The 22,485-nt window shown below is 37.6% G+C and overlaps 1 protein-coding gene across 7 annotated transcripts in view; it reads right to left on the reverse strand.

Annotated features, from left to right (window-relative positions):
* Positions 1–22,485, reverse strand: part of arhgap33 (Rho GTPase activating protein 33) — a 55,154-nt gene that overhangs the window by 16,752 nt on the left and 15,917 nt on the right. For 3 of the 7 annotated variants that reach the window (XM_079624769.1, XM_079624767.1, XM_079624771.1), the window contains exons 2-13: positions 20,685–20,753; positions 14,311–14,345; positions 12,798–12,889; positions 11,335–11,419; positions 7,656–7,742; positions 7,260–7,397; positions 6,455–6,547; positions 5,858–5,980; positions 3,831–3,908; positions 3,039–3,120; positions 2,836–2,901; positions 1,016–1,045 (exon numbers count right to left, since the gene is read on the reverse strand). In XM_079624769.1, coding sequence (XP_079480895.1) covers positions 1,016–1,045; positions 2,836–2,901; positions 3,039–3,120; positions 3,831–3,908; positions 5,858–5,980; positions 6,455–6,547; positions 7,260–7,397; positions 7,656–7,742; positions 11,335–11,419; positions 12,798–12,889; positions 14,311–14,345; positions 20,685–20,753 — 978 coding nt within the window. The remainder of the gene's footprint in view (positions 1–1,015; positions 1,046–2,835; positions 2,902–3,038; positions 3,121–3,830; positions 3,909–5,857; positions 5,981–6,454; positions 6,548–7,259; positions 7,398–7,655; positions 7,743–11,334; positions 11,420–12,797; positions 12,890–14,310; positions 14,346–20,684; positions 20,754–22,485) is intronic. The other 4 variants (XM_079624773.1, XM_079624770.1, XM_079624768.1 and 1 more) reach the window with 3 other exon arrangements.

Consider the following 22,485-nt stretch of genomic DNA (forward strand, 5'->3'; position numbering starts at 1 on the left):
TGAATGACACATAAATGTAGGATAAGGAAGTTAAATGGGTTAAATGAGGGCCTTTTGCAGCCACAATGTAGACGTCAGTTATGAAAGTCATCATTAATGCCATCTAAAAAAAAAAGCACTTTTAGAAATGCATCATCAACAAGCCCCAACTAGGCGTGCTGAGGACATCTGGACATCTCGTGATGAGTGAAATTACATTTTGTTTTTAACTAATCGTGTCCACTGCTTGTCACTGGAATCGTGTTGCATCATGCCTGGTTAGGACACATTGATAAAAAAGTTTGATATGACATGGAGCAAGCACAATCAAAATCAATCCTCACAGCCCACCAACAGCTTCTCATTTATACAACAAGCAGCCTGCAAGTCATCAACAGATGCTAGAGCAGGGGTCGGCAACCTGTGGTAATAGCTGGCGCATGAGCAAAAGCAAGAGGTGTAGCCTATGTATTTCATTTAGATAAAGTACCTCGTACCTGCATACAGGTCTACATTTTAAGGTAATCATTCATCATAGTAACACAGCTTGTTTTTATTAAGGTAGAAGTTATAAATACTATAATAGTGTTAGAATTAAACTGCACAAGTCAATGAAAGTGCGCAGCTCTGATAAAGCATTTAGCGTGACCACTGCACATCACACGCTCTCAAGTTACTGACTGACAGCATACAGCTTGTTCCGCTGTACATAGTCAATGCTATACATTTCTGATATTCAACCAAGTATATTTAGTCCTAGTGAGCACAATGATTAACTCCGAACACTTCATGACAAAAAGGTTGCCAAACCCTGTGCTAGAGAATGATGCCCACATTAATGAACTATACAACATTTTTGCGGTCTTCACCATCCAACACCCAAGCTCATCCTCTCCAAACCACCCACACTTTCTCTGCCCGCTGTATAAACAACCACAATCTGTGTTCCAAACCCTAGGTGTCTCAGAGGATAGAAGGCGTTAGAAAAAGACGGATATAGAAATGTTAGTTTAGGTAAATTCACTGAAGTTGTTACCAGCCAGGCTTAGGGACCAAGGATGAAGAACTGAGAGAAAAAGAAGGAAACATCAAATGCATCTTTAGTGCAAGTGTTATTATAAACTAATACATTTCATTAGAAGATGCTGCTGTGATGTACAGAAGACTAACCTACAACCTTAAAATCTTAGGTCACAAATTTGTGACAAATAATAAGATAGGCATTGTTTTGACTATAGTGCCTTTCAAGGCCATGAAAATAACCTTAAAAACAGCAACCGTGCCACCAAAGGCTACAATATCATCTGTGCTAGAACATAAAGTAACCAAAGCATGTCTTTTTGAAAAAACAACTAGGGCTGGGCGATATATATCACCTATTCACCAATAGTGGTTGACTGATATAGGTTTATCAAGACTTGGTGCAAATACCAATATTTAAAGGATGGCTGATATACACACATTGGGTGCAGTAATATAAATAATTAAAGAAATTAACACTTTCATTCATTGAGGCTGCTGAAAATCTAGCTTTGCCATTACAGGAATAAATTACATTGGGTGTATTCAAGCTTTTGACTGGTTGTGTATATATTTTATACCACAGGGTTGAATGCTTGATTCTAATTGGTTGAAAATAATTGACAATATTTTCCAGTAAATGCACAGCTAAAGTAGTTTCAGTAGTTTCTTTATTGCAGTACAGTTCGATATGGATATACTTCAAATTATTTCAGAGACTTGCAGCCTACCACAGCAAAAGAACCAAAAAACATAAAAACATTTAAATAAATATGACAAACAATACTATAAAAAAATGACAATTTATTTTATGATCTATGGAAAGCATGCTCTAGCTCTGCTCTTTCTCCCTCCCATGCACACACTTAGTCCCAAATGGCACATTTCATGTTCACTTGCGGTTTTGTGGACTTACAATGGCCAGCACTTGCGTGTGTCCATTAAGTCCACAAGACTGTAGGGTGACCCATTTGTCATTTTAGGTTTCAGTCTTTGCAGCCGATAGACTTGTTCTACCCGACACTCAAATCGGCATCACATCACAAAGGTGCCGACTTGGAGGAAGATCGCAAGGGCTTCCATTTGGGACAGGGCCTTACAATCTCTCTCGTACACAAAAACTTGTCAGGCCCAACCATGACTTTCTAAGTAGTTCAACTTACAGCTTCACTATTAGTAGAGACGTAGCAGCCGAATGCAACTGACAGCAGCACAGACTCACACATACTTAATGTCCCTCAGTCTCTAAACATTACATATCAATGGCTTAATCCTCCTTTACTAGTTCTAAAAAGGACAAAAACCTCACAAACGTCTTGAGGTGCAGTAACCGTACAAGCAAAATAATTAATTTCAGACAGTGAATTATACAATAATAATGCACAACGAGGTGGTAATGTGGTATATATTGCCGTTGGCATTTAAACTCAGAATGAAATTATCTATTTTCTAAACGCATGTTCACTTATAGTGAACAATTCATCCATGCATAAGTTCCATTTTTTGACCTCGTTATGTTCAATTTAAAATGTCATTAAAGTGAAACGGCAGACTTCTCTCTAGTGACGTACGCAGGACTTCTCCAGTCACTTAAACCCACACCTGCAAGCTCACGTTCATCTGCCTCCACTTTTGAGTGCAATGTACATCTCAAAATCCAAACAACAACAGATCAATAGAACCAAGTCCCCGCTCTTTTTCAATAATTCGTTAAACTCGGATGTACGTCACCACTCAGAAGAATAGATTTGTCGCTACTTCCGTGTCGTTGCGCCTGTAATACTATGCCCAGCCCTAATTGCAACTACTGAAAAGTAAAAAATTACTTGACCGTACCTGATGTTGGAGAGGAAGGCCCAGTCGTGTTGGTAACGCCAGGTTTGGAGCTCAAATGTTCCACCTCTGAAACACAGAAGAACAGCCAATAAAGATTGGCCGGACAACTAAATGATGTGTACTGAAGCATTGATCAAGCAGCAAGAAGTAAAGATCAGAAATGACAGAACTTTTATCTCTAGATAAGACTGTGTGCGTGGTACCTTGCTTACTGACAGGAGCACTGACAGACTGCTGCAACTTCTCATTAATTAATTCCACACATTCACTGGGAAAAAAGCCAACCTGAGGAAAAGAGAGGGGAACACTGAGCTCAAAGATGTCAGCAGCCGCGTTTCCATTACAGATTTGCGCAAAACTTTTGCGATTTTTTCTAAATATCAATACAGAACTATTGCAAAATGACGGCGTTTCCATTAATCGATGTCATGCGACTAAAACGTCATCTTTTCCTCTCGCAATAAGTCATTTAAAAAATCATGGCAACGGACGTTGGTAGGTTTATATATCACAGCCACTGCACTAGACATTAGTATTATTAACGGAAGGAGATTAATGGTAAGTAAAGACCCTTATACTGTGAACGGCACATATGAAGTGTTTCTCCCTCATTTCTGCTTCCAGCTCTTGATTGTGGCATTTCTTTGAGGTTTAGAATCCAGTAATCCTGTAATTATTTTGTCTTTTATGAATTTAATAAACAACTGGCTCATATTCTGTCCGAACACACCATGCCTTCAAAGTCAGGTGACTGTAAATGCGCAAAAATTGTTTTCAGTTTTGCGAAATATTTATTTTTCGAATTGCCTGAAAAACCACCTCATGCGAGCGTAAAAACTTTTTTGCGATAAATGGGAGTATTTGCGAAATTGGCGTGTTTCCATTGAGCGTATTTTCAATTCGCAATTTCAATTTGCGCAATTTGAACAGTAATGGAAACGCGGCTAGTGTTACAGAAGATGGCCATCATCAAGTCCTGAGGTTTAGACTGGTACCTGGAATCCATGCTTTCCTCTCCACCACGTGGTGTCCTCTTTGGGTGGCATGTCGATCACTGACAAAATATCACCAACCTTTAGAAAGAGGAACAAAGACACAAATACGCGGTTAACATGCAAACTGACAGACGCATCTAGTAAGAGAAATATGCAAATTACTTGTGCAAATTAGGGGTGTCAAAAAACTCTTACAAAAATATACCAGCATATAACAGGATGATGATTGAGTTAATATTTTTTAACCACGAGAATGTCAACAGCTCAGAGTCACAGTTCTATTCAAAAGCACGGTTGCATGCCGAAAAACACTTTGACCCAAATTTTTAAATGAGGAAGGGGAAAAAATATCAGTTCCTCTCACACTAGAGAGCAGAAAGAGAAAGAATCAAGCCTGAGAGGAGAGGAAACAGAAAAAGTATACTAAAATGGGAAAGTTTGTTTCAAAATGTTTCAAATTCAACAGACAGACACAGCATAACTAAGCAGTTGTTCAAATGCTTGAAGTGGTAGCTAGGATTTCTAAGTGGCATTTCTAAGTAGCTGTTAAGTTGTTCTAGGTAGGTGCCACTGCCAAGGCATTGCTAGGTGTTTGCAAAAGATTTAAGCGTTGATGCTAGGGCTTTCGACAGACATGAAGATTCGACAGACAGATAAATACAGCGTTACTAAGTAGCTGTTAAGTTGACTGCTAGGTTGTTGTGGGTGGTTGCTAAGGCTTTACTAGGTGGTTTCAAAGGGTTGCTAGAACATTCAACAGACTCAAAATCTGCTTTTCCACTGTCGGGCCGAACAGTTAACAGCCTAACAACGGTAAGGAATGGTTTCCGCTTGAGCCTGTTCGGCACGGCACAATTACAAACCGTTTTTGGCCCGGAATTCATAGCTAACCGTGCTGGTAGAATGCGTGTTGTGAAGACAGATAAATACAGCATTGCTAAGGTGCTTGGATTGGTTGCTAGGACGTTTCTAGGTGGCTGTTAGGTTGTTCGGAGTGGTTCCTAAGGCTTTGCTAGGTAGTTGAAAAGGGATTCAGAGAGGTTGCTAGTGTATTTGAGAGATTTGAAGAATCGAAAGAGACATAAATACAGCCTTACTAAGTAGTTGCCAAGGTCCTTGGCATGGTAGCTAAGGCGTTTCTAAGTGGCTGGTACTTTGTTCCCGGTGGTCGCTAAGGCATTCCCATGTGGTTTAGGAGAGGTTGCTAGAGCACTGCTATGAGATTACAGCTAGCTAGATAGATCAGTTATCAGTTAAAAATTATGTCACACATACTGTATGTAAAAGATTTTAAGAGTAACAGAAAGAAAAAGAGAGACAGAGAGAAGGGACGTCAATGCGTTCTAAGTTTGGGTCACCCCATTTTCTGGCCCAGAAAGAGACGCTGTATATGGAGCAGCGTATAGGGAGGGGGGACAGGAATAGACCTGACAGATGAGAAAGAAAAGGAGGAAGAGCAGAGAGAACAAAATTTTGTCCTAGGACCAGGCAGGCTGTGCATGTATGTGCAGAATAAGGACAGGACGAGAAAGAGAGAGAACTCAAACTGGGTACAAGGTCTTTTGGAAGAGTATGGAGTTTATGCTGTAGTTTGATTTACAACACTGAACGGAACAAGCAGTTAGTCGGCTACAGCTTTGATAAACTAAAAGCTATTTATTTTGGGGCAGTCATGGCCAAATGGTTAGAGTCAGACTGGTAACCTAAAGGTTGCGGGTTTGATTCTCAATACTGGCAGGAAATGACTGAGGTGCCCGTGAGCAAGGCACCTAACCCCCAATCGCCTCAGCAAAATTGGCTGGCTGGGTGTGTGTCCATTGTTTGCAGTGTGTGTGTGTGTGTTCACAACTCACTACTTCTAGTGTTTGTGCACTAACTTGGATGGGTTAAATGGCGAGGACGAATTCTGAGTATGGGTCACTTTCACTTTATTTAAAATATTGAGTTCTTTCATATCTCCCATCTCGCTGTCCTGTTCGAAAAAAAAAATGCATTAACACAAGAAAAAAAAGAAGTGGTCTGAGTACCTCAATGGAGATCTCATCGCTAGCCTGGGCATTGTAGCGCTTGATGACGTGAGCAGCAGCGATGGCAGGGACGTTTAAAGATGCTTCTTCTTTCAGCATGAACCTGTTGCCATGGTTGTCAATCTGCAATGATTATAAAAAGCAATTAGCTGTAATACTGCAAGACTTCTGGTTGAAATATCACAGCAAAATTCAGATACATGGAACAACAGGTACAGCCATGTTTTTACAAAGATATATAAAATGTTCAGATTTGAGATTTGGTAAGAAAAAAACACACAAAAAAAACATGAATATCCTTTTATACATGAGTACTTAATGCTCATCATTTCAAAATTGTATGACTGATTTTCTTCTGTGGAACATTAAAGAAGATATTATCAGAATAAGTCAATGGGCTGCAATTCTTCAAAATATCTTATTTTGCATTTCACAGAAGAAGGAAATGCAAATAGGTTTGGAACGACATGAGGGCGATTGAATGCTGACATTTATATTTTTGGGTGAACTCCTTTTAAATAAGTTTCTTTTAGATTTCAGTTCTAATCTACTCTAATATACGTTTGCGGTCTTATCTCTCCTCCGTTTGCCTCTCACCTCCATCCAGGAGAGAACCGGCCCACAGTTCAGCTTATTGTCCACAATCATTGAGAGGCGGTTCAGATACTCCGACAAAAGTGGTGTGAAGATCTGCGTGAATAAGATGCATGTTCAAAAGGCAAATTTATTCAGTAGTCAAACACTATTCAAAGATATCACATAATAAGTTTGATTTTAAGCAATGTTCTAGGTTCAATACAAGATCAACTGAAAATATCCATCTTTTTACTCTGCAAGGAAGCATTAAATAATCAAAAGTGACAGTATATAAAGACATTTATAATGTTTCAAAAGATTTTTATTTCAAATTAATACTGTTCTTTTAAAATTTCTATTTATCAAATAATCCTTGAAAAAATTTATAACGTTTCCAAATATTAAGCAGCATTTTCTAACTATGAACTATGTTTAACCTTGATAGAAATGATTTATGAAGGATCATGTGACACTGAAAACTTGAGTAACGATTGTTGAAAATTCAGCGTTGCCATCACCAGAATAAATAAAAATTTTAATTGTATATTTTAAATTGTAATAATATTTCACAATATTACAGCTTCTGTATCTAATGGTAATTACAGACTACAAGATTTAAATATAGTCTCATGATACATGAAAGAAAGAGAAAAATAACTAAAATGGACATGTGTCTGTCCCAGCACTGTCCCTAAGGGTCCGGACACCAACCTACATATCTGTCCGACGACCTCAAAACTGAGCAGCTAACTCTGTTAGCGGTACAATATGCGCTACGGTGAAGCTAAATGAGATGAGCATTAGTATCCGGTGTAGTCAAGCTCACCTCCACCCGGTCTCCGATCTCGCAGAGGGCGGGCAGGACCAAGAGCTGCGAGTAACGGCGGTCGTAAATGCACTGATGCAGGTGGGCGTCCAGCGTCCGGAACTCTTCATACGAACGCCGTACCATCCACGTCTTACCCTAGATTTCAGAGAAGGAGAGAGAGTAGGGGGATGAGGGGCAGAGAGAGAGGAGCGAGGCGGGGGGGGGGGGGGGGGGGGGGGGGGGGTTTGGGGAAGTCAACAAACAAGATGCCAGCAGAAGAGAGGAAGATGCTAAACAGGGTGTAGTGCACTGCCTTCAGTCACGTTCAATTCGATCAGTTGTGTTTTTATTTGAGGCTGTAGCAGGAGGGGCTGTTTATTATTAGCACTGACTGAGGCATGTGCGCCCACTCACCTGGCAGGACACCTGCACAAGGAAAACCAGATCTTTGGCACTGCCCATGGTCCAGCTGGCATCGCTCTGCTCGTTGGCAAACTGAAGCTGAAGGTGTAAAGATCAGACATTAATTCATGAAGGTGTGAAGAAGTGCACATAAACAAACGTTTAAAGGACAAGTTCGGTATTTTACACTTAAAGCCCTGTTTACAGATCGTATCTGATGAAATAGAACGATTAAGATTAAAATTTGGACACATGCTCCTGTCCCGAGAATTTTAGTTTTATTTAGCGTTTGTGGACCTATTTTGCCAAACGCGTCACACCCAGATTCTTCCGTTGAGAGCTTGAATAATAGACACCAGTTGGTGGCGATAATGCACCTTTGCCGATTGCAAGCAAACCGCTGGCATTTCATTTAATACACAGAAGAAGCAGAAGAAGAAGCGGCGGAGGAATAACGTACCTCACACAGCACATTCAATACAATCAATGGAGGTGGACAAACACTACGATAAAACCTGTTGGAAAGCATCTTTTTCAGCGATTTTTTTTGGGACCGTATCAGTGAACACCCCTGACCACTCGGTGAGTTTCACGTCTTTGTAAACGAAAGTTTAATGTGTTTTAGGAAGGAATCTGCCAGTGCACATAGACAACCATTGTGGGGGTGGGGGGGGGGGGGGGAAGCTAAATAAAACTAAAATTCTCGGGACAGGAGCATGTGTCCAAATTTTAATCTTAACCGTTATATTTCATCAGATACGATCTGTAATCAGGGCTTTAAGTGTAAAATACCGAACTTGTCCTTTAAAGGGAATGCTCATGGTCCTGCATTGTCGTGCAAGACTAGAAATAACCAAGGAGTATGTTGCCAGAACAACTAGCACTGTATCATTTTGTGAACACCTGACCCTGATCAGACATGTTACATGGAGAAGGTGAATGTTTATCATCAACTGTGTACATCTCAGTGGGTGTTAATTCATCACACACCTCCCACTGTTATCGGAATTTATGTACGAGTTTCCAGGTTGCAAGTCTGATTTTAAGTAGCGTTTGATTGCACACTTCTAGTAGGATGTTGGAAAATCCAATCCAAGCTGAATGTAACAGCATAAACGTGTTACGAATTGCAGTGATTTTGTGACATTCCTATGTCTGCACATCTATCTGGAAAGATTACCCGTTTAAGATCGTACTACTCGTGCTTTATGAGATTTAGGTACTCTCAAACACATGATCGTTTATGAGAAGCTGGGAACATCCCTTCATAATAATGCAGTCACTGAAATGTTTCATATCCCTGAAGCATGTGCAAACTTCCTCATTGCGAGTGTGATCAGTGAGATGCAAGTGGTCATGCCATTTTATTCAAAGGTACTTGATTTTTAAAAGTTTAGGGTCAGTAAGATTTTTGCTTTGCTTTTATTCAGCTTTAAAAAAAAAAGTGCTATGCTTTTATTCAGCATATTTCACAATATTCCTGTTTTTACTGTATTATTTATCAAATAACTGCAGGCTTGGTCAGCATTAGAGACTTCTTTAAAAAAAAAAAATTTTTTAAAACAAATCGTAATTACTTAACTTTTGACCGGTAGTATACATGTAAAATATATGAATCATTACCATATTTATATACCATGGTATTACATGAAAGATAGTATAGCATGGTGATAGTATGGTACATGGCCATAAAAATCATTTTGCAATAGCACAGAGAGGAGGAGAGGAGAGGCACTTTCTGCTTCACAGGGTCAGATCAGAAAACATGTACAGGCCTTTTATTTTTCTCTTTTCTTTAGGGGGTTTAAACACTAATGAGACGGACTCCCACTCCAGTCATGCTGTGCGGTCAGTGTGCTCCAGGTGCTCTCGAGTGTGTGTGTGTGTGCAGCTCTCTGCCATCATAAACACAAAATGGGTATATAAGCAGCACAAACAAAAAACAATGCCACAGGGACAGTGAAATGCATTTTGAAAATGGATGTCTATCATTGTGAATGTAAACCTTCTTCAATTCAATTCAAATTTATTTGTATAGCGCTTTTCACAATACATATTGTTTCAAAGCAGCTTTACAGAAAATGCATTTCAGAAATGTACATACAAAAATACAGTTAGTTAATCATGTATAAATTTCAACTGATCACAGATTTAAGACTTATCTTCAGATCATTCAAAGCACAGATCATTGTGTGACTGGCAGTTTATATGAGAAGAGCTCTGACATACTGCAGTGTATGCGTGAATCAAATAGAAGTAATTGTTTCCTCTTTCCTTTCAGAGTACACGAACACAGAATCTGGAATTGTGTGTGTGTGTGTGTGTGTGTGTGTGTGTGTGTGTGTGTGTGTGTGTGTGTGTGTGTGTGTGTGTGTGTGTGTGCGTGTTATTGAAGGTCACAAAGTGAGGCAGTATCAGCCCTGGAGATATTCTGGCTGTATGCTGATATCTGCTCGTTTCTTCTTAATAACCCTAAATGTCCAACTCTAGCTGAGATGAAACCTGACAACTAAACATAAAAACAGACCTTTTCATTGATGTTCTTAGTGTTATTGTTCACAATTCACTAGTTCATGTTATCTTTATTTATAATGTATTATCTTAAACCACATTAAATAATCTTAATCGATAATATCATAGCTTAAAGGATAATTCCGGTATTTAACACCTTGAGTCTATATTGTAGTTTGTTTTGGATGAACAAGAGTGGTGGACAACATTTTTTTGACAATGGTTCCTCTCTCTCGAGTTTTTTACTATAAAAGAATTGGCCATGGACCCATTTAACATTGGAGTCAATGTGCATGTCCGAAAATGTCATTAAAACAACCTTTAACATTAGTTTTCAAAACTGTGCAACTCACCGAGTGAATAGTGATGTTAGTTGATGTTCCAGAAACAAAAAGTGTTGCGGGAGAGTAAGCGAAATAAACAAACAAAACCTTGAAAATATTGAAAGACGCAATAAAGTGCAATATGAAGTTGAACTCGACTGTGACCGTGAGTGTCCCGCAAGACATAAACATCGGTTATCGCCATCAAGTGGTCGGGAGTGTGCTAACGCTACAGATTCAAATATTGAGCGGAAGTTACACGGTTGTGAAGTGTCTGAAAAAATAGTTCCACTATAGCAAAATAAACGGATTGGAATCATATATTGCGACGATATATTGTTTATAATCATCAACGAACACCACTAACCACTCTGTGAGTTTAACAGTTTTGTAAACGGACATTATTGGCTGTTTTAATGACATTTTCGGACATGCACATTGACTCCAATGTTAAATGGGTCCATGGCCAATTCTTTTATAGTCAAAAACTCGAGAGAGGAACCATTGTCAAAAAAAATTTGTCTACCACTCTTGTTCATCCAAAACAAACTACAATATAGACTCAAGGTGTTAAATACCGGAAGTATCCTTTAACACTTTTTCATTCAATGAAATTCCAATTTTACTTTATTCCTGCTGAATATTTTTTCACTCTTAAATACATGACATTATGGAAGTATTAATACTTTCATAGGCCTTAATTGTTTGTGCTCCTGACATGGCGACTCTAAAATACCTTCTTTTAGGCAAAATAATAACAAGAAGAAAAATATGAATAAGCCGTATATATAGTTTGGGCCTGCTTGGCATTTAGGTAGAGAGCTAAGAAACCTCTGCTCAACGAGACAATATCTTACCTCGATAGAACCGAAGTCCACATTTTCATAGTGAAAGTGAGCACAGTCAATAAGCTTGGGGAAGTGACCTTTCACAACAGAAAGCCTGGAACCACAAGAAAAAAAAAAAAAAAATAGCCATATACTTTCATCACAGAGTAGCAACAAGCTTAAAGTAGTGAATTTAAAACCGTTTAACTTGTTTGGTTAATCAAATTAGTCATTATGGCAATTGGCACTATAACTATTGTTCAGTCTTAGGATTTTCGCCAGGAAAACAAAACACAGAAAAATGCCACAGACTCAGCAATGCCCTGGTATTAGCGCTGAGCTTTGCACAGGAAAGTACTACGCACATTTTCTTCGGATCTAGTTTGCATTTTCAAGTTACAGAGAATGTAGAAGCTCTCCAGGGCAGTTTTCAGTAAGGCACTCATGAACACCGCAGGGAAACTCTGCATCCCATTATCAGTTATTTCAGAAGGAAATGAAACCAAGTACTTCCTGTTTTACAGTATGTTCAGAACTGGACAAACTTGAACTCATCTTGCCAGCAACACTTTGTTGATTATTAAACTAAAATATAGTCGGTCGCTTTTGTGTCTGAACCGTTTAAGGCTGTTTTACTCTTGAGGGTCAGGACTAACAGGTCAAGGTTACCAAGTTGGCACCTTAGTCTGGAAAGCTGATTTATGATTTATGATGATTTATAGCTGACCTATGATTTCTGTAACGCAGAAAACGCAGACAGAATTTTGGAATCCAGTCTTAGAAATAGAATTGAAGATATAATGTGGAATGTCACAAACTTTCCATCATTTTATTTGATAAAACTATTCTCAGATACACACAGAAACCCAAAGGTCTTCACTACAACCCGCTAAAATAATAGTTTGTTTTAACTTGACGTAGCCTAATTATGATATAAATATATTGCTATTATACAGTAGAATTAACTTATCAAAGTAATAATAGTTTATTGAAACTATTTTCACCCATGTTTTATTTTAAACTGTAAACTTCTGTTGTGCAGCACTGTGTTTGCCAAAAAAATTTTTTATTAACTAACTGAATTGTCAACATTTGATGAATTAATTTGATAACTAATTTACTGAATACATTTGTATTAAATAATAAAACACAGAATCCAAATCCAATAAAAAAATTAAAAAAAACTCGGATATTTCTGAAAACATAAAAAAAAAAATCATAGGGCGGGCATTATTATTGTTACATTTTAATAATTTAGTAAATTAAGTTTCATGAACTCAATTGATTAGACATCCTTTTTTGATCATTAAAATTTAGTGTAAACCATCAAAACGGAATCCAGAAAATTAAAACGGTAAATAGAATTTGGGGGGGAAGAAAACTGATTTCATATGGCCCTATTTCTGACATTAAAAGGAAATGTGTCTGCACCAAACTCTAGCTTGTATACACCCAAAATGACTGTACTGATAGAGAAATGTGTCGTTTCTCACCTTTTGCTCATCTTCCCCTTCAAGTTGGCAGTGGTGCCCACCGATCGGGTCCCAGGCTCCCCAGAACTGTCCAGATTATCAGTGCTCCGAGCCTGAAGAACGATGAAGGAGAACAGAAGAAACGGTTTTTATGCTCTGATGGGTTTACAATTCATGCTACATCATGAAGATCAAAGTCGTCGCTGTTTTGAGAGCCAAAGAATGAATCATCTGAAGGGCAGTCAACAGCTCACATACTTTGGAGAAAATAATTACAAAAGCCTTAAATCAACAGTGATACAGTAGAGAGATAATTCTCGGAGGATTCAGATCATCTTCATTTAAATGTTCAAATCACACTCGGAAAGGCGCTAAGGGAGCAGCAAGCAGCTTGTGAAGCGACCTAGACAGTCGTCTGCTGACCTCTAGTCTCATTTGGAATAAAAGCCAAGCATTTACATCATCAAACACTTTTAAAATGGGTGCTCAGTGTAGATTGGCATGGGTTTCAATTCACACTGTTTATTCACGGGACGTGACCATTAGTGTGACTGTGACGTGAGCCAAGTGGCCATCTTGATTCTCTATGGGAAATGAGTAGCAGGTTTGGGATTTGGGATTGACGGAGGTGACAAGAACATCAAAAATATAAGAAAAGATCAACATCATGTAAAAAAAAGAAAAAAAGAGAAAACAAAAGTGAGACAGCCAATCACGTTGTGACAAGGATGCGACGTCCACCATAAATGTTGCTATTACAGTGCTGGAGTTTCTGGAGGGTTCGAACACCATATTTAATGTATATATTTAAAATATATATATTTTATTAATCCAATTCTGTATGTATACGTTGGGCCTTCAGAAATTAAAATTAAATTTTTACATTTTCATAAATCAAGTCAAGTTTTTACAATGCGCTTTACAAATCAAAGCAGCTTTACAGAAAGTCAAACATATCTATTATGTGCAGCTCTAAAAAGTTCCCGGATCACTTCCAGGATTACAAAACAGGGCTCCGGGCCTTAGAGCAAGAGCTGAGTACACACCGGATGTTTCCTCCCTTATTAGAGCTTTTAATGCTTGTCCTTGATGAATCAAAACCCTGGCGAATTATGGCTCAGTCATGCAGATTAGTTCTGATAACAGCAGACCTGTCAGGATGACTGTTTGAGTTTCATCCACTTGACAGGCAGTTTCGATGGAAACATTGCTACGGGAGCATTTGGTTGCGAGACCGCACTTCCCTGATCCCCTCGGGGAAGAACAGATCTCTGCAGTCTCCCTTTAGGTTTACACAACACCAATAGTCACGGATGAGTTCAAGCACAGGAATGAGGGATGACAAGAGTGGATTTGTCTATGGTTTAATCCAATGCAATCATGTTTTCTTCTGCAAAAAGTTGCAAATTAGGATAGGCCAGCTTTATTGAGAAGCGAATCATTTTAGAGGCGATGATCAGTTTGATGTACTGCAAGCGTTGTACATGTGGCAGTACAGGAGAAAGGAGATGCTGGGCACTTCTGTCACACTTACCTTTATTGCTAGCTGCTCCCCCCTGGGCAAGAAACCTTTAGAGATGGTCAGTGGTGCATAAGCATATTTATTATGTTATTATGGATTTAACCTATACTGTACAGTTAAGCAAGCAGATGTGTGTGACTTTACAAAATCTGACTTCTAATCTATACCCATAATCCTAATGATAATAATAAACCCCTTAGTATGTGTGCGTACTTCTATAACTATGATGCAAAAAAGCAAAAGCACCAGTTTACAGATTTTGTTTACAGATACCCTGTAAACAAATATTGTGTTTGGATTTGCATGCTGCATCTCTTATAGAGGAGACAAGGAAGCAAAGCTGAAAACACTGATGCCAGACCTCAAGATAACAATCACTTCTGTCAACCTTTACCAACCTGACTGCAAGTGCAAGCCCACACAGCTTGCAATTAATAGCTTGCCCAGATAGCTTGCAATTAATATTGCGTTTGTTGAAACTTTATTACAAAAACTAGAACGATGAAAACTAGCCCTGAAAAAAATATTTAGTTACTTTGAAAACAAAAGCGATCAGAAGCTATAAATGTTCACTAACAACTCTAAATTACAGAGAAAATGATCTTATATAATAAAATATGCAAAGTATTGTATTTTATTTTTAATACTTCCATTAAGCGAATGTTTGTGCTTTGTTTCTGTTTGATATAATTGTATCTATTAAAATACAATACCCCGAACTTCCCGCTGCCCTGTATCTTGCTCTCTCATTGGCTGTAGGTCATCGCCGATGTAGTTTTCAGTCAGAACACATTTACACAGCAGGATTTTGAATCGCCGACAGGTTCAGATATTTAGCATGCCAAATATCTCACGGGACTCTGCGACTCGGCAGCGATTCTCTCAGATCTAGTCTGTGATCATTCACACTGCGTGATCGTCACTCGCGTGAACAAGCACTGATTTGCCTATGATTTCACGATCTCCCAAAACCTGTCGGCGAGCGAAAATCGGGCCTAAAATCGTTCAGTGTGAACTCGGCATAACTCTAACTGAAAATAAACATAAATTCTATTTAGTTTTAACAGGCCATTATTTTGTTTTGTTTTTACTGTCCATTTTCTAATCAAATACAAAAAAATATCGATTTATGAATAATTGAAACCAAATTCCAAAAAAAAGAAAATAATTAAAAATACTAAATAGTGAAACTAAAACTAATACTAGTGCTTGAATTCAATACAAAAAACAACAACAACTAAATAAGTAAAACATATTCGACATTTTCAAATTATACAAAAAAAAACTAAAATAAATAAATAACTATTTATTAACAGGTCAAACTTATCAAAACTTAAATTAAATTTACAAATACAATATAACAAAAGCTTTTAGATGAAAACCAATAAAATAAATATTTATGAATAAAAAAAAATGCAATTCAAAATAAAAACTAGAGAATCTAAATCCAATACTAGTACTTAAAGTAAACTTAAATGGTGACTAAAATGGATGTTAAACTAAAATTGTCTTTTGCAATGATATAAACAAAGTAAAAACTATTTAGGAAGAATTATATATAAAAGAAACTGAAATTGAAAATAATATAAAAAGGTATTGTTTTCAAAAATATAATAGCCCTGCTCCATATGATTAAAAATAAAATCCCAGCCAACCTCCTCCCAGCTCCCGACCTTTCCATTCAGCTTTGGACTGAGCACACACTCCTCAATCTGATGATAACTCGGCCTTCACAGCACATGGCTTGAGGATCAGCTGAGATCTCAGAGGAGAGATGTCGGCCAAACCAGCGACAGTGAGAAGAGCTGCCTGCCATTGTCTATAAATCAGTGGACATATATTGCACACTTACACCGCTGTGCACAGCCCTGTCTGAAGAGGTTAACTGGAGTCACACTGATTGTGTGTCAGTCATTATTACACAGAGATGCACACCACGTTTCCTCTCAGCCACTGATTGACAGAAGAGTGACATTCCTGGAGCAAAAGCAGCATTTTTAAACACTATCATGCATCTTGCTTATAACTGACAACATTCACTGCTGAAATAACTTTTGTTCCATTGCCTTAATATAAATAAACAGACTGAAATCAAAATTTTCAAAATTTCCCCATTTACATTATTAATAAATGTCCCAGGTCTGATTCATCAATCTTTCATGAAAATATATAAATGCGTTTCTCCAACTGAAATGACTTTCTGCTAACATTAAGGATGGAAAAATATATATTAAATCATCATTTTTAATATAGACTGAAGGAAAATATGAATAATGCTTTTTTTCGCGAAAGTTTTTTGCCAGGAAGTTGCAATGCGGTTGCTAAGTTGTACTGGATGGTTGCTTGGCCCAAGTCTCTAATGCAATTTTAGCCTCTAGATATGGTTTAGGGTTCGTCGAATCCCGAACCATGAGGATAAGCAATAGTCATGGTGATGCTTGGCTAGGTTTCACTCAGAATTACGCCACATCACAGACGCTAAATTTGTTGTGAATGCCATTCAATCAAGTTGTCTTTAAAGGTCTGGAAACATAAAAGTACACTACCGCTGAACAGTTTGGGGTCAGCACAATTTTTAAAAAGAAATTACTACTTTTATTCAGCAAGGATGCATTAAACTGATCAAGAGTGACAGTAAAGTAATTTACAAAAGTAACAATAGATTTCGGTTTCAAATAAATGCTGCTCTTTTGAAATTTATATTCATCGAAAAAATCCTGATGAATCAAGGTTTTCACAAAAATATTAAAGCAGCATAACTGTTTTCAACATCAATAATAACACGTTTGAGCTCCAAATCATCATATTAGAATGATTTCTGAAGGATCATGTGACTGGAATAATGATGCTGAAAAAGCAGCTTTGATCACAGGAAAAAAATACCTTTTAAGGTATATTCACATAGAAAACAGTTTTTTTTTTTATATGAATATCTCACATTTGTTTATACAAATAAATGCAGCCTTGGTGAGCATAAGAGACTTCTTTCCAAAGCAACAACAACAAAAATCTTACCATCCCCAAACTTTTTACCAGTAGTGTATAGCATAATATATTAGAATATAATATGATTAAAAACCCTCAGTTGCAAATGAAACAAAAGAACATCAAATCTTTCGTCTACTCAACAATGACAGAGAGATGAATCTATGTGGATGCAGCTGGTAGATGTATCATTAAATCTCATTCGATCCGAGTTGCATTGCACATTGTGTTCTGAAACCACATGACTCGCCCATCCAGCTGTGAAAGCTCCTGATCACAGTGCTGGAAAAAACTCAAAAAAGCAGTGTGCTTTTATTCAACCCACAATAAAGACTACATGTCAACCTTCAAGTGTTCCTCATCCAAGGCTATGAGTACTGCGTGTAGTGACAGTAAACGCAGCTGGTTTCAACCAAGGCCACAGTGATGTTATGCAAACACACACCTGTCGGACCCGCTGGAGGATTTACAGCAAACCACGCACCTGGCGGCTGGCATACGGGTTCACCTGAGATAAACCTGCGATGGAAACATGCTAATGAACCACGTTGACCTAGTGCACCTCTTCTCTACTCTACGATAAAGTAGGTATAACTTGAACTTGTCTAGTTTCTACCACATAAAGCCTGGAAAAATGCAGGTCCTGCCGTCTCTCTTCTGGTAACCTCATACGCGTTCTCCATGACTGGTTTATGTTTCTCTGACAGACACTGTTGGACACAACACAAGCTGCTCTAAAACAGCTGCTTCAAATCATAAACTTTAAAGATATAAAAACCATACATAAATCAGTTATCTATTACCCGACCAACCAATTAAACCCTAAGAAAGCTAGGTAAATATTTCCACAAAACACTGAATCGTCCTTTATCATAGATTGGTTCATACCTTGAGCACTCTCTTCCTCTTGAACATTTCTTCTGCGGATGATACCTTGACGCAGAAGTATGGAGGTCAACAAGGTCAAGTACTAGCCACACTTTAGCGGTCATCACCTCCCTAGGTCATCGCTTCACTAATTCAGGTGCATCAATGTTCATTCTGGTCTCTAATCCTGCCTAGAGAGACGTGCGGATGGGTGGGCTTTCCTTGGTGATTCTCGTAAGCGTAAAAGCGCTCTTTCTTCACATACTCGTCTATCTTGCCTTTCTTATCGTCTCGGACACACAAAACGCTCACATTCAGAGGCACCTGTTGAATATTTGATGTGGTGATCTGAACGCTGGGTTAACGCCAGGCCTCTGTGACTCCTCAGCTGTTCGCAGGAAGAGGAGGGCCGCTCGTATGACAGAGCATTTGTGCCGTTCTCTCCACTGGTTTTTGGACATGTTAGGGATGTTCAGGCACCCGTTTGGTGCGTCCTGACAGTTCAATATACGGTTCGGATCACATTCTGGTTTTTGATTCACGGATCGGATCATTTTTCAGATTATTTATTCAAAATTAGAAGTTGAGACGATTAAAACGAAATTTGCTTTCCATGTAAATAACACTTTAAGTACTTTGATACCACAGCGAAACTATAGCTTAACTAATACAAATTATTAAATAATTAAATAATTAAAATAAATAAGAACAAATACACAAATTAGAAATATTCAGGTCTGATCAGGATTTTTACATCCGATACAAACTATCTATTTCTTGTCATCATGATGATGACAGCCGATACCAATCCCGATCATTCAAGCTTTACATAAGTGATATAAGCTCTCTGTTGACTGTCACTGTTAAGGCCATTGCACACTGAGTCCGAAATTTTCGTATGCGTTTTTCCGTATTCGTGATTCGGTGGCTCTGAATTGTCAAAGCACCATTCAAACTGCTTGTTACGGATGCGAAAAACGCAGAAAATCGAACCCGTTTAGATTTTTTTTATGACGGACGAAAGTTTCGGAGGCAGTGTGCAAGCGTGATTGACATAACTTGAGGTCGTATTTATTTTTTAACGTGCGAAAATTTCGGATGCGAATTTCGGACTCCGTGTGCAATGGCCTTTAAGCCCTTACACCCTGAAGGTATTTTTTATGATTTTACGTCTAACTGGCATACTTAAAAGTAATGGCTTGCAACTCTACAAAAAAACAAGGTATCATCAAATACATTTGACTTCAAACTCATTTGATTGAAAACCTTTCAAATTTTCAAGAATGTGTTTGGAGGTTCTTATGTTAGATCACTGCTGAGAAAAGCGCAAAAAAGTAATGCAATTGATTTATCTATTTTGTAATTATTCATGCTTGACATGATGACTAGCTATCAGAAAGTATGACAAGTCATAAAACGTAGTCGATGTCTTTTAACGGTTTTACGTCATCAAATTAAATCAGTTTGTGAGATTTGCCAAATTTAGTGATTCAAGAACAAAAAAAGAACATTGTTTCATCCATCAGAATGAACTGGATTTAAAATATATATATATACAAAATAGAAAATGGTGTTCAATTCCAGGTTGAAAGGGATGACATCAGCCGAAAAGACACAATAAGACCAGAAACATGTATTAAGAAGATAAACAGGGTCAGTTTTGATTTCATGGTCCAACTTTTAAATGAAATCACTATATCTGTATCTTTACATCTGAAATAAATGGCTTGCCCTTCTATAGGCCAGAAAATAAAGAAAAGAAAATGTAATCTGAACATGGATATTTACACATCCCAATACAAAGTTTTTCAACTCAGTCAGAGGTAAGACAGAAGGAAAGGCAAAAAATGCACACAGATCACGAAACATGCACACACAAACACAACATAAGACATAATGAGTCTCATTCACTAACCATGTATACACATGTATTTCTGAGTACAACCTGTGTTTAAGCCGTTTTTATGTGAAAATAATAGGCTATTAAATAAAAGCCAATTTTTTTCACTTAAATTTGATTTGAAATTCACACACAAAAAAAGTTAACTTCCGAGAATGTTTGTTAGTTAAATTACTGCAAGTCTAATTTCAAAGTTGGAATACGACAACATATTTAACTAGTTGCATCTCAATAGTTTTGAAATTTGATACATTAAAAATATGAAATCATATGCAGACTGACAAATGTTTACAGTAGAGGTTTACGAAAGCCCTTATATGAACGGGTGTGTATTATGCTAATCACTTCCTGTAGACACGCCCTTCCTGATTAAGAAAAATCTGGAATTATCAACAGAAAGCAATTGTGATGAGTGAATGAGACTCAATAAAAAACAAAAATGACATGCACGGTAAGAGTTTAGGCAGGGATGGGTTCAAATCCTGTTGTTCATCAAAACAAAACGTCTTAATTATCTTAATACAGCATTTTATCATTTTAATATTCCTCTTTCTCAGTTCATAACTGTACAAACAGGGTCAGAGTTGATCCCATCCTGTGCGTGAAGTGCGTTTGGATGCGGAGCGGCACTTACCGGACATGTCCGCCAGGCTCATCGCTCTCACAAACATGGCGCATTTCCGAACCCACTGGGGTCCTGACACTTGACACAGAAAAGGAGAATAAAGGCCATTTAATGTCAGCCATTAGTCTGCACTATAAACTCATACACACAATGACCTGCCAATGTCCAAACACTGTGGATTAGGAAAATGCATGAATGAGTCGGCATTATAACAAGATCAGCAAAATACAGTGAGAAAGGCTTATATGAGAGAAAGTTATGCATCTGCTGTATTAATTCTCCAGTTTCCCCAGTATAGTTGTATTCACCTCAAGTAGTTTAAAGCTGTATTTTAGCACCACAAATATTTTATTATCCTGACGTTTATATGTTTGTCTGGTCAGCGAGAGGAATAAAAGTTGTGCACGTAAGATTTTAAGAGCATGTCTTTAAGTGAATGAATTAAAGTAAACTGTAAAGATAAGAAAGGCCGTGTGCTTTACAAGGTCAGCCTCATGCAGAGCTGAACTGCAGACGGCAGTAAACACACACGCAAAGAATCCATGAGACCTCCAGGCAGGAATTCTCTGGTATGGGGAGTATTCTGCAACCATGGCAACGAGTGATGTAGGAATGGAGTGTGTTTTTGTAGGGAGCATTTTTTGGCCCGTGTGAGTCTGTGAGAGTTACGCTAAGTTCAGCCAGTTAAAGACTTTAAGGCCAAAAAACAACTTTAACTCAAGTACACGAACATGAATGCTTGGCCGAGGCATTGCAAGCACGCTGTCCCGGTGTACATAATGAACATGCGTTATTGAGTTACTCCGGTGGTAGCAAACCTCAGTATATTAGTTTATTTAACTTGCTCAGCAAGAATATCTTCAAACTGGTGCTGTGGCAGGACATTAGTTGACCTGAAAGAGCAAACTGACCAAGGAAGGAATTCATTTATGCTAATTACCGCTATTGTTGTTTTTTTGCAATGTTGATAATGCTAGGACAAATATAATAATACTATGTGTAATGTTTGCATTTACTTTACATACTTGCTTAGTGAACATTCAAGTCTTAGTCCCCATGCAAACAGCCAAAAATAAAGAAAAAAAGGAGTGCTGGGTGAGAGTCCTGAACTCTATTTAAGGAGTTTAATCAGATTAATCACTTAAGAAGATATGCATTATATCAGTGGCTTAAGTTAACTCCTTCCCAACCATTGACAGAATTTTGTTATTAATAATGCTTCCAGTTCCCTGCCAACAATTGAATTTTCCAGGAATCCATGTTTTCACTGTTTCACTGTAGAGGGCGCTATTACGGATCTTCTGAAAGAGTACAGAATCTCAGGATCAAAACACAAGCTAAGGAGAAGCAGAAACAAGCGATAGAAGCACTGCTTATGAACATTGTAGGCTTTGACAAAAGTAGGCTTTGATTTTCTCAACTTTTTTAATGAAACTTACACACATTCAAGTGTAGTTAAAAAAATAATCCATTAAAAAAAAGAATCCATAAAGCTAGAATAAAATGTTTTTTTTTGTTGTTGTTTTATTTAAAAGCTGACGATCTGTTATTTCGTTTGATATAGCCTATTGCTTTATACCTCTAGAAGGTTTAATATGCTAGAAGAAACACTCAAACAAACAAAAAATCTAAATAAATAGAAATAACATTTATTTTATTATTATTAAATTTGTTTGTTTAAATAAAATAAAATACTATCTAATCTAAACAAACAAAAAGTTAAATAACCAAATATTTGTTTTGGTAATCCATTCAAATATATACATGTGTGTATATATATATATATATATATATATATATATATATATAT

The sequence above is a fragment of the Phoxinus phoxinus genome (assembly GCF_949152265.1).
Source record: "Phoxinus phoxinus genome assembly, chromosome: 10".
Classification (NCBI taxonomy): Eukaryota; Metazoa; Chordata; class Actinopteri; order Cypriniformes; family Leuciscidae; genus Phoxinus; species Phoxinus phoxinus.